The sequence below is a fragment of the Humulus lupulus genome, chromosome 2, assembly GCF_963169125.1.
Source record: "Humulus lupulus chromosome 2, drHumLupu1.1, whole genome shotgun sequence".
NCBI classification, from domain to species: Eukaryota; Viridiplantae; Streptophyta; class Magnoliopsida; order Rosales; family Cannabaceae; genus Humulus; species Humulus lupulus.
The window spans coordinates 103428516-103442301 of NC_084794.1; the positions used below are offsets into that span (position 1 = coordinate 103428516).

The following is a 13786-nucleotide window of genomic DNA, read 5'->3' on the forward strand; positions in this document are numbered from 1 at the left end:
TGATACGAAAATAATTATGCATCATTCTCACACCGGTGGCAACTTCAAATAGATCATATACTAATTCTCTTTCTCTGAAAACATTTATTTTCAAACCGACCCATTTACTATCTATTATTTGATTGACCGATCCTTGATATTGGAATGGGTGAAGAGTCAAATGTTTTGGCAATTCCTCACGGACAGATGAATCAAGATAATTTTGAAGCAGAGACTTAGATTTTTTTTGTTCATCCCTCACCTTTCAAATTTAGAGAAACCCTGGAATTCAAAAAAATGGGCAATCCTGAGCCAAATCCAGTTTTCTGAAAACAAACAAGGATTCAGAAAGCAATAATATTTGATCGAAGTACAAAGGTTTCTTTTGATTTTTAGTCATTATGTCTATTCATTGAATAAGTGATGATCTGACGATTCTTACTCAAGGAATATTTGGACTTAGTTTGAAAAGGTTTTATTGACTCATCGTGGTTCTAGTATGAATATGAGGTTTTAATTGATTCATAGGGTCACATTGTTGTACGTAGAACAGACTGTGGCAACATCCAAGGGATACCTGTGAGTCCTCGAAATGGGATGATGTCGGAAATAATTTTTATCCAAACATTGATTGGTCGTGTATTAGCAGACGATATATATAGGACCACGGTGCATTGCTGTTCGAAATCGAGATATTGGTATTGGACTTGTCAATCGATTCATAACTTTTCAAACATAACCCATCTCTATCCGAACTCCCTTTATGCCCAAAAAGACTAAAAGAAAATCATGTATTGGACCAGGAAAATCCATTCTTTGTAAAATAAGAGATAAAAAAAATCGAAATGTTTTTCATGACCCTATTGAGACCAGACCAGAAAAAATGGTTGATAATTCATTAAAAATTTCTATAGGACTTCAAAAAATTTCTTTAATCATTAATCAAGGGATTTACTTTTTTTTTATTTGAGGCAAATTAAAAATTGTTCGAATTGTATAATCGATTTGACCCCATAAGTGGGACCGCCACCCCATAGCATGTTGCCTCCAGAAGCCAAACCATGTATTTCTTCAAGAGAATCTCCTAATTGTTCCCGAGCAACTAGAAAGAGATTCGGGGATCTTTCAATTGAGAAGATCCGTCTACCTGAGACGAAGAGAAATTTCTATCTATTTTATTTAGTTATTCAGTTAAACCAATGATTCGTTATTGTAGCAAATAGCAACAACCATTTCATCTGGGAAAAGCCATCTTTTTCTCAACAATGTATTAGAATTTTTTTTGTTATTTGCATTTTGGGAACTTCTAACTTATCTTATATTGTATTGAATTTGAACGTATCTTATAACCTAAATGAATTCGGGGAGTGGTCGTTTTTGGACCTAGAACGGCCAGGTTCAAGAGATAAGAGAATTAAGGATACCTACCAGAAAGACTAATCCAATCCATAATGATGTACCGGAAAATACAACATTTTTATTACCCGACCAACCATCAGGAGAAGCAAATACAACAGGTACACTAATCAATAAGATTGATGAAGTAGCAATTAATGCAAAAACAGCCAATTGGAAAGGAATAGTCGTGTTTCTAAATCAATCAAATTTCTGGAGGCCTCATGAAGTACTTCTTTAGGAGTTAAACTTCCATTTGTCCATATTTCGAGAAAAAGTATTTCTTGTTTTTCATTTCCATTAACGTAAGAATGAATACTATGATTTGCATTTCGAACAAGCAACGTCTTCCCAACTCTTTTCACTGTAAACGGATATTATATCCTTTATTCCCAACTTGGATGAAACAAGAGAAATAAACAAAAATAAAATTATTCATATATATATTCACGATATGTTCCCTATGGTCACCGGCTTCATGAATTATGGCCAACAACAATAGTCATGTTTCTAATCCTCCAATTTACCAATAAAATAATTATATACCATTTGATCTCTTTATCAGCCAAAAAATTGTCAAAAAAATGCATCGAGGACACTTTTTTGACTTTACAAAAGGAGAAGGGAAGCTGGAATGCCAACAGGCGTCTATTATTGAATTCACCCGACCCCATAGTACCCATTATGGGAACGTCCAACGCCAAAGGGGGTTATCCTGCACTTGGCAGAAGAAGTAGAAAAAGGAATAAATATTGCGATAATTTGATTCTTCATCGTCGTAGTAAATTAGAGAGAAAATAGAATTTGTTTCTTCGTCTTTATAAGGGACAGTCTCAGGTAGACAGTTTCTATGGGGAGTAGGCCTTCCAAAAGGTAACAGAGGCGTGCAAAGGTTTCCTCTGGCCAGATAGAGATTGGCCCTCGAGTGCAAAGGCAAAAGGGAGCTTGACTGGAAGACCCACCCATCGAGCAAGGATGAAAGTCGGCCCCTAGTACGAGAGAACCGGGAAGGACGCACCTCTGGTGTACCAGTTATCGTGCCCACGGTAAACGATGGGTAGCCAAGTGCGAAGCGGATAACTACTGAAAGCATCTAAGTAGTAAGCCCACCCCAAGATGAGTGCTCTCCTATTCTAACTTCCCCAAAGTCTTTGGTAGCACAGCCAAGACAGTGATGGGTTTTCTGCCCCTGCAGGGGTGGAGCGACAGAAGTTTTGAGAATTTAAGAGAAGGTCACGGCGAGACGAGCCGTCTCAAGTGAAAGAACAAAAAAGGTCATGAAGGTTTAGTTTCTGAACCACCTCCCACGGTATACTTTAGGTTCATTTAAATAATGAAAATCAGAGCCTCCGTTCGTAAAATTTGTGAAAAATGTCGATTGATCAGTAGGCGAGGATGAATTATAGTAATTTGTTCCATACATTTTCACACAAAAACCGCCCAAGGCTAATTATAGTGGATTTTTTATAATAATTATTATAAAAAAAATGCCAATTCAAGTTGGATGGATTCAAACGGGTGTTACTGCAAGGATCAGAATTATAAACTATCCCGTTTTCGTCCATTAAATAGTATTGAAGTACTTGTTGGTTATTGCTGAAAAATCAATATACTTCTAATGTTGAATCAGGATCAACTAGGACAGAAATAAAGCATTGGGTCGAACTCTTCTTTGGTGTCAAGGTAATAGTTATGAATAGTCATCGACTACCAAGAAAGGGTAGAAGAATGGGACCTATTATGGGACATACAATGCATTACAAACGTATGATCATTATGCTTCAACCGGGTTATTCTATTCCACCTCTTATAACGAAAAGAACTTAAATCAATACCATTTTCACTTTTGTTTTCATTTCTTTTTTTTATTTGTTCTCATTCAAACAATTTAAAGAAAGTTTGGGGACTATTATGGTAAGAATGAAGGTAAGAATGTAAGAATGAAATATTCTCATAATTCTCTATTGATACGACATGCTGCTTTTTCCATTCATTCCTTTCAGGATCAGCCGGGGTAACCATTTGAAACCTGTAATAATTCCTAGAAGAAAGAAAAGAAGTCTTTTGTAAAATATTTTTTCTCTCTCACGTATTCAATCTCGCGCCAAGAAAAAGACTCATTTACTAAATTATTACTTTGACTAAGAATTCTAATGAATTTTCGAAATGTAATGACTAGAAGAGCTAGTGATAATAATGATCCGCATAAAAGAGCTACTAACACACTTCAAACCCAAACTTTAAGAATTCACGAAGAACACTAAAAGGAAAACTCAAAGCTTAAAGGAATTCATAGAGAAAGGCTTACCCCCACTAAAAACGAGATTCCCAACTAAATTCCTCCACGTAGAAGCTCCTAATCCCTCAACAAGCAAGCTCTAAATCCCAACCATGATTGCTTCCAAGCTTGAAGTTGTTCAAAGGTTTCAAGACTCTCTTTACTTAGAACCAAGTAGAGTGAGAGGGAGAGAATGAGAAAATGTAAGAGTGAGGTTACCTCAGATTTCCTAAGTCTTGAATTAGGCCCCTAGGAAAAGACTATAATGCCCCTGCCTACTAAGCCTTTCTTCAAAGCCTTCAAGGGCATATTAGTCATTTGACACCAATCCCCACTAAACATCAAAATTTCACCTTAAATTCCCAATTAATCCCACTAATCTTCCAAACACTAATATTTTCCCTCAATTATAACTCATACTCCACTACCCCCAGTAATTCACCAAATTACTAAAATACCCCTAGGCTCACCCCAAGTTGGGTATTAATCCCCGATGTGACTTTTCTGCCAAATTGCTCACTAGGATCGCCTCGTGCCATACATCTCAAATATATCCACATAATAATGTGGTCCACTCACAAAGCACATATAATTACAGATATACCCACAATTGGTCAAAATTACAAAAATGCCCTTTTTAACAAAAATGGACCTATAAACACATTTAATACACTTAAACATGCATAAAAATGATATAATGATATAACTCATATAATTCACATGTATAATTACAATTAGATCATATTAACACATAAACATCCAATTATGCCCTCCTGACTCAGTAATCAAGGCACTAAGCCTTATTAGTGAACACGGGACGTTAAATCTATTTTTCCACAAAGTAATAAAATCATAACCAAGCACATAAGGGGAAGATGAGCATGCATTAATATCAAAACCATTGTTCTTGGTACACAATTTAATCATCCCATCACAAAATAGTAGCCCTTGGATAAAATTAGCTTACCGGCCTCAAACACCGCTTTGATGCCCGGTTTGCTCAACAAATGCCCATTCACAAGATTCCTAGTCATATCCAGAACATACAACACATTAGTCAAAAGAACCTTCTTTCCAGATGTGAAGTAATGATCAACATTCCCCTTGCCCAACACCCCATTTGGATCTCACGCCCATCCTTTGACTTCTCAAAAGTCTTGAAGACTTCTCTATCATAGGTTACATGAATGGTGGCACAAGTGTCATACCACCACCCTTGCACCTTTCCTTGGATGGCATTCACCTCACTTAAAATGGCAACCAACTCCTCGTGAGTTGTGTTAATTTTAGATTCGTTGTTATGGGGCTTTCGATACTTACACTCTCTAGCTTAGTGACCACTATTGCCACAAACAAAACAAGGGCTTCTCACACCTTTGAATTGCCCTTCATTATTTATTGGAGCTATATGAGTATCTTTCTTTGATTGGGGTTTATTATGAGTCTTCCGTTTGGATTGAGAGGGTTTCTCTATGACATTAGCCTTGGATGTCCCAACATTGGACTCTTCCATACTCTTTTCTCTAGATCGAGACTCATCTTCATTCCTTAGGTGTTTTAAAATTTCTTCCGAAGATATCTCTTCATTCTTATGGAGAATCTTCTTCCTATAGCCTCTCCAAGATGGAGGTAGTTTAGCTATAGTTCTTCCTACAATGAAGGATTCCGACAATGTTATCTTGAGGGTTGACAACTTATTCACAATAATTTGAAGCTCGTGAATTTGGGGAAGTAAGGGTTTAGCATCAAAGAATTTAAAATCTATGTATTGAGTGATGAGAAATTTCTTTGTACATTCTTCTTCGGTTTTGTATTTATTCTCAAGAGCTTCCCATATCTCATATGTCGATGTTGTATTTGTGTAGAGATCATAGAGAAGATCCGATAATGCATTGAGGATGTGGCCTCTACAAATGAATTCATCTTCTTCCATTTTCTTCCTTTCTTTGATCACTTCTTGAGAGCCATCATCCTTTGGAGCCTCCAAGATCTTCAAATCTTTGTCAAGGATGCAGAGTGGACTATTAAAGTTGTGAAAATAAACTTTATCTTGTCTTTCCATTTAATAAAGTTAGAACCATCAAATCTATCTAGTCTAACTAGATCTTGAGACATGAACTTTAGGGCTAAGATTGAGGAGCTTTATTCCATGATTTTATCTACCACAAAAACCTTTAGAAACACAATAACTTTGACACAAAACAAAGGTTTAGAGATAGATATTTTTTATTGTTGGGATTAGGCTTTACAAACCGTTTTTTGTATTACAACTTAATGAAAAAAATCATGCAAGTAAACCAATCTCATAGTATAGTTAAACACAAATTTCATAAAAACAATAAATAAAAAGTTTAGAGTAGACCTTCCATGAAGAACAAACCCTAGGAACATAAAATTACAAGTTATGATTTTATGTGAGACACAAAAGCGACAAGGCTTGACACCAATGAGGATTTGTTGTCCAAAAATCTCTATTCCTAGCCTTCCTTTAAAGATGCTTGAAGCTAAAACCAGTGGAATGAGATTGAGATTCACAAGCCTAGGATATCCATGCAATTACAACTTTCTTGATGAAGATCTTAGAGAAAATTAATAATCTTGGAGCTAGAGAGAGAGTGAGAGAGTTCTTCTTTAGTGAAAGAAAGATGAGAGTGATCAAGTCACCAATTAACTCATTCGAACACCTTAAATACTATAGGATCCTCATTAGACTCAACTAATGAGATTAGAACATTTAAATTGAAGTTTTGGAACAAAAACATGTAACTGTACAGACATTCCGTAATGGACCAGGCGACGCGTCACCTGGCATCAGGAGATACATCGCCCTATACCAGGCAACACGTCTCCTAGTACTTGTCTCTCTTAGGGTTTTGAGGGACCAGGCGATGCATGTATCGTTGATGCTTCTGTAATACGGTTCCATGAGGTTTCTCAAAACACATCCAAATGCTCCCAAACTTGTTGGGTAATCTTATATACTCCAAATAAATAATGTGGACCTAAACGTTTGATTTAAAAATGCCAATACTGAAAGTAAACTTTCACACATTCACTTTTGTCAAATCGTTATTGTTTTAGCACCTCTTCATGCCTAAACAATTCCACCATGTATTTAACAAATCTCAACGAATGGATCATCTTTTTTTGTGTCAAACACAAGCATTTGAACTTCGTGTTCATAGAAAATTGGGTTCCTGAAAATGCTCCCACTACGACAAAGCTCTTTGTTATTCTGACTATAACTTGTCGCTTCTTCTTGTCATTTTTCATTGCGAACAGTTGGTGATCTATTTACTTGATCTAAGACCATCTCCTTCAGTACAACCTTACTGTGAGGTTTATGGTTGTTAATATAGTCGTATTCAATAAAAGTAGTATTTTTCGATACAAATGTTCCATTTTCTTTAGGACTATAGAATATACCACCTCTAGTCTCTTTGGAATATCCCAAAAACATGCACAGCTCAATGCGAGATTCCAGCTTTCCAGTATTTCCTTTCAGGACGTGTGTTGCACACCCCCAAATATAAAAATGGTGTAAACTAGGTTTATAACCATTCCATATTTCTAACGGTGTCTTCTGGATAGACTTGGATGGAACAACATTCAATATATACATTGCACATTGCCCAGAATGACAGTGGCAATGATGAATAGCTCATCATTGATCTAACCAAGTTTAATAACGTCATGTTCCTTCTTTCTGAAACACCATTTTGTTATTATGTTCCAGGTGCAGTGAGTTTGGAATGAATTACATGCTCATGCAAGTACTCCTCAAATTCATAATCCAAGTACTCTCCTCCTCGATCAGATCGAAGAACTTTCAGTGATTTACCTAATTGCTTTTCATCTTCAGCTTAGAATTCTTTACACTTTCCAAAAGTTTCAGATTTATTTTGCATCAAATATAGATAATCATATCTTGAATAATCATCAATAAAATTGACAAAATATTCAAACCCCCCCCCCCCCCCTCTTGCTTGCACATTAAGTGGACCATAGACGTCAGTGTGTACAAGATGGAGTGGTTTTATGGCACTTGAACCGTTTACAGAGAAAGGTCTTTTGCTCATCTTGATTTCTAGATAGGATTCACAGACTGGAAGAGAACCAATAGTTGAGTCCCTTAAAGGTCCCTCCTTTACTAGTGTTTTAATCCTATCCAAACAATTATACCCCACAATGAAATCACGTCCCCCTGGGATGCTTTTCTTGGAAGTTTTGTTATCCTTATTCTCTTTGTTCTACTTGCCTTTGGATGACTTTTTAGGCTTCCTTTCATGTTTGTCATTGTCCATTTCATTGAATCTCTTTCTCTTCTTATTTTTCCCTTTTTTGAAGAGGAAGGTTTAAAATCAGCAACATTTGCTTCTTCTACTTTCTTTTTTTATAAGAAATGAATTATATTCCACCAAAATCAAGTCAATTACAAACTAACAGATTTGGAAAAACAAAACAAAACAGTTACAGCATTTGAATAAAAGCAGCCAAACTCTTCTCTCCAGCCTTAAGCTTAGAACTCCTAAGATCAAGTAATTTGGCTTTAATCCCTAAGAGAATCATATAGCTCAGTTTTGGAACAGTACAAGAGTAAGCCTCAAATATACACCAATTCCTGTTAGACTAAATATAATACATTGTGGCAGCAAGAACAGCAGCACTAATCTTTTGCAAAAGGCCCTTAGGTCTTCCTTCCATCCATTTCTGCCAATCTGAATAAGGAGAAGGCCAAATCTGATGCCCCAGCTAGGTCTGGACTTGATCAAGCACCTGCTGAGAAAAAGGACATCTGAAGAATAAATGCTCATGTGATTCCTTGTCTATTTCATAGACAGGACAAAGACAAGACTCAAGATGGATATGACATTTAAGCAAGTTGTCTCAAGTGAGGAGGTGACCTAGCACCGCTTGCCAGAGAATAAACCTATGCTTCGGAATAGAAAGCTTACACCAAACCACCTTGTCAAAGTGAATCTTCTCTTTATGCACCAGATGCAAATAAAGACTAGACAGGTTCAATTTCTCCTTGGTCACCGCAGCCTGTAGCACATCAGAAGAGAAGTGATCCCTCAGCTTAATAAGATTTCTCCAGTACCAGCTCACATCATAATGCAATTTATAAGACCAAATACTCTGCCCTTTAAGATAAACATTAGCTACCCATTTGACCCAAAGAGAATCCTGTTTAGATGCAATAGCCCAGATATACTTAGCCATCAGAACAATATTCCACTTATAACCTTCTTTAAATCCAATCCCACCCAAGATTTTGGGCAAACACACCTGATCCCAAGATGAAATATGCACTTTACTGCGATTACCTTTAGAAAAATATATTATTATCAATAGGCATGAGAGCTGCTTTCTTTCTCTCCATGGCGAGAAAGAAGAAGGCAATTCAGAAGCCAGTTTCTTCATCATCAGAGATTGGGATTGATTCAACGAAGGGTTTGCACATTGAAGAGGTGACAGCTAAGAGTCTGAATGTTGAGCATACGGTAGAAGAAATCTTTGCAGATTTTGTGGCTGATTTCACTGAGACTATCGAAGAAGATGGGTTAGATTCTGCTAATGATGGCAAGGATGCTGAGAGATTCAACTTGGATGAGTCCGATATGGTGAATTTAGGAGATAACCTTACGTTTCAAGATCTGGCCAAGGATAAGTGGTCCCAATTTTGGGATAATTTCAGGATGGGAAGCCGATATCTCAATTGGATCTGGAGGAAATTGAAGAGCAGGCATCTTTTTGGAATACAGCTATAGTATGCATTGTTCTAGGAGCTAATCCACCGATTGCTATGTTCGAAGGTTTTATTCGTCAAATATGGGGAAAACTTGGTATTGAAAGGGTGGCTAGGATGAATGCAGGGTTCACGATTGTTAAGTTCAGGGATATTCCGACTAGGTATCTGGTCCTAGAATCGGGAGTGATTCATTTTGATAGGAAACCAGTTATTCTTAGGCCATGGTCGACAGATATTGACACTTTCAGGTTAGTGAAATCAGTCCCAGTTTGGGTTAGATTACATGATTTGGGTCTTCAATACTGAGGAACCAAATGTTTGAGTGCTCTTGTGAGCACGATTGGCCGCCCTATGATGATTGATAAAATAACTAAAGATAGATCAATGGTGAAGTTCGCTAGAGTTCTAGTAGATGTGGAAATCTCTGATAAGCTCCCTCATAGTATCAGCTTTGTGAATAAACGTGGTCAACTGGTTGAGCAACTTATTGAATATGAATGGTTGCCTACTAAGTGTTCGGTTTGTAAAATTCTTGGGCATGCTGCTTCTAGCTGTAGAAAGGAACAGAACTTAGTGTGGCAACCTAAGAAGGAGCAGGGTGAAGCTAGTGAGAAGGTAGATGGTAACAGGCAGGGTGAGGCTGAACCAGTTTCTGATAAGATGGACTCGACTTCAGTAGTACCTGAGTTGTCTAAGGTATCCTCAGTTCATGATGAGAAGGATAATAATACTACTACAGAAGCTCAGGACCAGGTATGGACGACTCCCAAAAGAGTGAGTGGTGTTAAGCATGTTAATGAGGTATCCCAACCTAGTAAGATTAATCAATATAGTGTCTTACAAGATGGACAATTGGAAGTTCTAAAACAAGGTAAAATCACTAAAAAAAAATCTCTAATGGAAGGAGGAAATCTTCTCTGCTGGAATGTTAGAGGTCTGAACAGTAGGAATAAACAGAAATCCCTTTATGATTTCTGTAGGTCCAATAAAATTGGGTTGGGGGCGTTTCTTGAGTCAAAGCTTAGGGGTTCTAAAATAGAGGATATGATGACTTCTGTTTTCAGGGATTGGAAATTTTACTCTATTCCAATTGTAGAGGGGAGAATTCTTCTGGTTTGGAAAGAGGATCTGTTCAAAATTTCTATTATTGGTGTGGAAGACCAGTTTATTCACTGTACTGTGAAGATCATGGGAGTCATGAAACCATTTTTCTTGACAGTAATCTATGGTAGGAATCAATTAGAGGAGAGGAAGAGGCTTTGGCAGGCCTTAGAATCACAGAGTTTGCTAGTCCAACCTTGGCTAGTTGCTGGTGATTTTAATGCCATTTTTGACTTTGATGATAGAATAGGTGGCCGTTCTATAACTGATATGGAAAAGGAAGATGCGTGTAATTGGAGAGCAAATTGTTTGATGTCTGAAATCCGTAGAATTGGTGCTCAATTCACTTGGTCCAATAAACAGAAGGAAGGTTCTCAAATTTTTTCCAAATTGGATAGAGTTTTCAGTAATGAAGCCTGGACTGATGCTTTCCCTAACTCAGAGGCTCATTTTAACTGGGATGTAATTTCTGACCACTGTTATTATGTTATTAAGCTTGTTCTTAGTCAGATTTCTGGTCTGAAACCGTTCAAATTCTTCAACATGTGGACAAATCATGAGAAGTTTAGAGAGATTGTCCTGAATAGTTGGTGTACTAAGGGAGTCTGTACTGATCTGAAGGGAATTAGTCAGAAATTGATTAAATTAAAGTCAGTTTTGGTTCAGTTTAATAGGAGGACAATCGGGGATATACCAGGAAAGTATTTAGCAGCCAAGGAAAAATATCAACAAGCTCAATATTTGCTTCAACAGCAGCCTCAGTCTAAAGAGCTCCATAGAGCAGAGCAAGAAGCTTGTTCTGAGTTTACTCACTATTCTAAAATGCATGAGAGCTTCCTTAGACAACAGAGTAAAGTAACCTGGCTGAGATATGGAGATGACAACACTGCCTTCTTTTATGCAACGTTAAAACATTGATTTGCTTCTAATCAGATTACTGCTTATGTCAATGATCATGGACAGATAGTTGATTGTTATGAAGATGTGATCAAGCATTTTGTTAGCCATTTTGAAGGTTTTCTGGGCAGTCCTAGTTCTGCTACTGCTAGGATTCAGCTGGCAGGAATAAATGTTGGTAATATCTTAAGCATAGATCAGCAGCTCAGTTTAGTTAGACCTTTTTCGAAGAAGGATGTTAAAGAAGCCATGTTTAGCATTCATTCTGTTAAGAGTCTTGGTCTGGACGGGTTTGGTGCAGGTTTTTCAAGTATATGTGGAAAGATTTGGGGGATGAGATAGCCTCTGCTATTTTGGAATTCTTTGATTCTTGTAGGTTGCCTAAATCTCTTAACAGATCAATCATTGCTCTTGTGCCTAAATCTGATTCTCCCTCTACAGTAATTGATTACAGACCAATAGCTTGTTGTAATACTTTATACAAGTGTATTTCAAAGATGCTAAGTGCGAGATTATCTACTGTTCTACCCTATCTTACTCATCAGAATCAAGGTGCTTTTATCAAACATAGATCGATGGCCCATAATATTTTCATCCTTCAAGACATTCTCAAAGGCTATTCTAGGAAGAATATATCAAATAGATGTTTGGTTAAGTTAGATCTTAGCAAAGCATATGATTCAGTTGATTGGTATTTCTTGGAGGATCTTCTTAATGCTTATTGTTTTCGTAGTAGATTCATAAGTTGGATAATGGTTTGTTTGAAAGGAGCTTCTTATTCATTACTTTTGAATGGTAGACTTCATGGAGCTTTTAGTGGGATGAAAGGGCTGCGTCAAGGAGACCCAATATCTCCTCTTCTCTTTGTATTGATCATGGAGTATCTCACTCGGTTATTACTGTTAGCTTCCCAGCAAAAGGAGTTCAGATTTCATCCTCTTTGTAAACATTTGAAGCTTGTCAATCTTTGTTTTGCGGATGACCTTTTGCTCTTTTGCAAAGGTTCTTATTCTTCAGTTAAGATTCTGTTTGATGGGTTCTGAAGATTCAGTCAAATGTCTGGTCTTGATATGAATTTCTCTAAGTCAGACATTTATTTTGGTGGAGTTCAGTTGGAGGAAAGGAGAAAAATCTTAGCTAGCTTGGAGATTGAAGAAGGTTATTTTCCTCTGAAATATCTGGGTCTTTATCTTAGACCAACTAAATGGAGGGCTGAGGATTGTGGTCTAATTATTAAAAAAGTTCAAAACAGATTGCATTCTTGGTCCAGTAGACATCTCTCGTTTGCTGGGAGATCTCAACTCATTCATTCTGTTTTGTTGGGTATTAGGAATTATTGGATGAGTATTTTTTTACTCCCTCAAAAAATTATACAGGATATTGATAGATTATGTAGGAATTTTCTCTGGGGATCTTCTTCTACTTTTGAATTACTCTTATTGAGTGATTCAAAAGTCTGCAACTCATTTAACAACTGAGTCATATTATACTCCAACTTGTTCATAACATGGTTGGTAGTAAATGTGGAAAAAGCTGGTGTGAGTGATTCAAGTATTAGGCTAACTTGAATCCTCTCATCAACGGTTGCTCCAAGCATTGTATTGACAGAAACTCCTTTCTTTATTCTCATTTTCATATAGACTCTAGTAGCCTTATGTCTGCATTGATCGGACTGTTGTCCAAACATGGCTTGAAGAGACTCTCATATTTCATATGCAGTCTCCATGTCTTCATGCTTCTTTATGAGTACATCACTCATACTAGCAAGCATTTAGCATTTAGCCTTGTTGTTGGATAAATTCCAAGCATCATACTTCTCGCTATAAGTTTTGGGAGCAGTGGCAGCAGGGACCTCAGGACATTTCTCAGTCAAGACAAACTTGTGGTTCTCACAAATCAATACGATGTTCATGTTTAATTTCCATTTCATAAAATTATCACCAGTAATAGGGTTTGAGTTATTCATCGTTGCTTAAATAAATAAATAAAATCACAAAATGAATTTAGCACATATTATGAATATTAATAATTTTTGGAATAGTAAATACGAAACATGAATGCAACAAATTTTAATAACACATAGAAACAACTATTAATAATTCCTCGATAAATTAATTTGAAAATTAATGGACCAACCTTAGGGTAGGTCAGACTAATCCCAAATTAATTTTGAGACACTTCTCAAATCCATAAGTGAAAACATAAAATCAACTATTTTCTCTTCTGACTTACGAATAACCGCTTGTTCGGTCAAGATTAACTAGTTAGCTCGAAAGCCTAGTTAACCTTTGTGAGTTTAACCTATTATTTTAGATTAATGAGTTAACTCAAGAGTGTACCTTAGGGCTAGTCAAACTTGAAATACATCATTCAATCTTATTCTT

At 36.7% G+C, this 13786-nt stretch overlaps 1 protein-coding gene across 1 annotated transcript; it reads left to right on the plus strand.

Moving 5' to 3' along the window:
* Window positions 1-9788: 9788 nt before the first annotated feature.
* LOC133814585 (uncharacterized) lies at window positions 9789-12445 on the plus strand. Its single transcript, XM_062247527.1, has 3 exons — window positions 9789-11360; window positions 11439-11692; window positions 11779-12445. Exons 1-3 carry the CDS (start codon window positions 9789-9791, stop codon window positions 12443-12445), a joined length of 2493 nt encoding a protein of 830 aa, XP_062103511.1.
* The last annotated feature ends 1341 nt before the right edge of the window (window positions 12446-13786 follow it).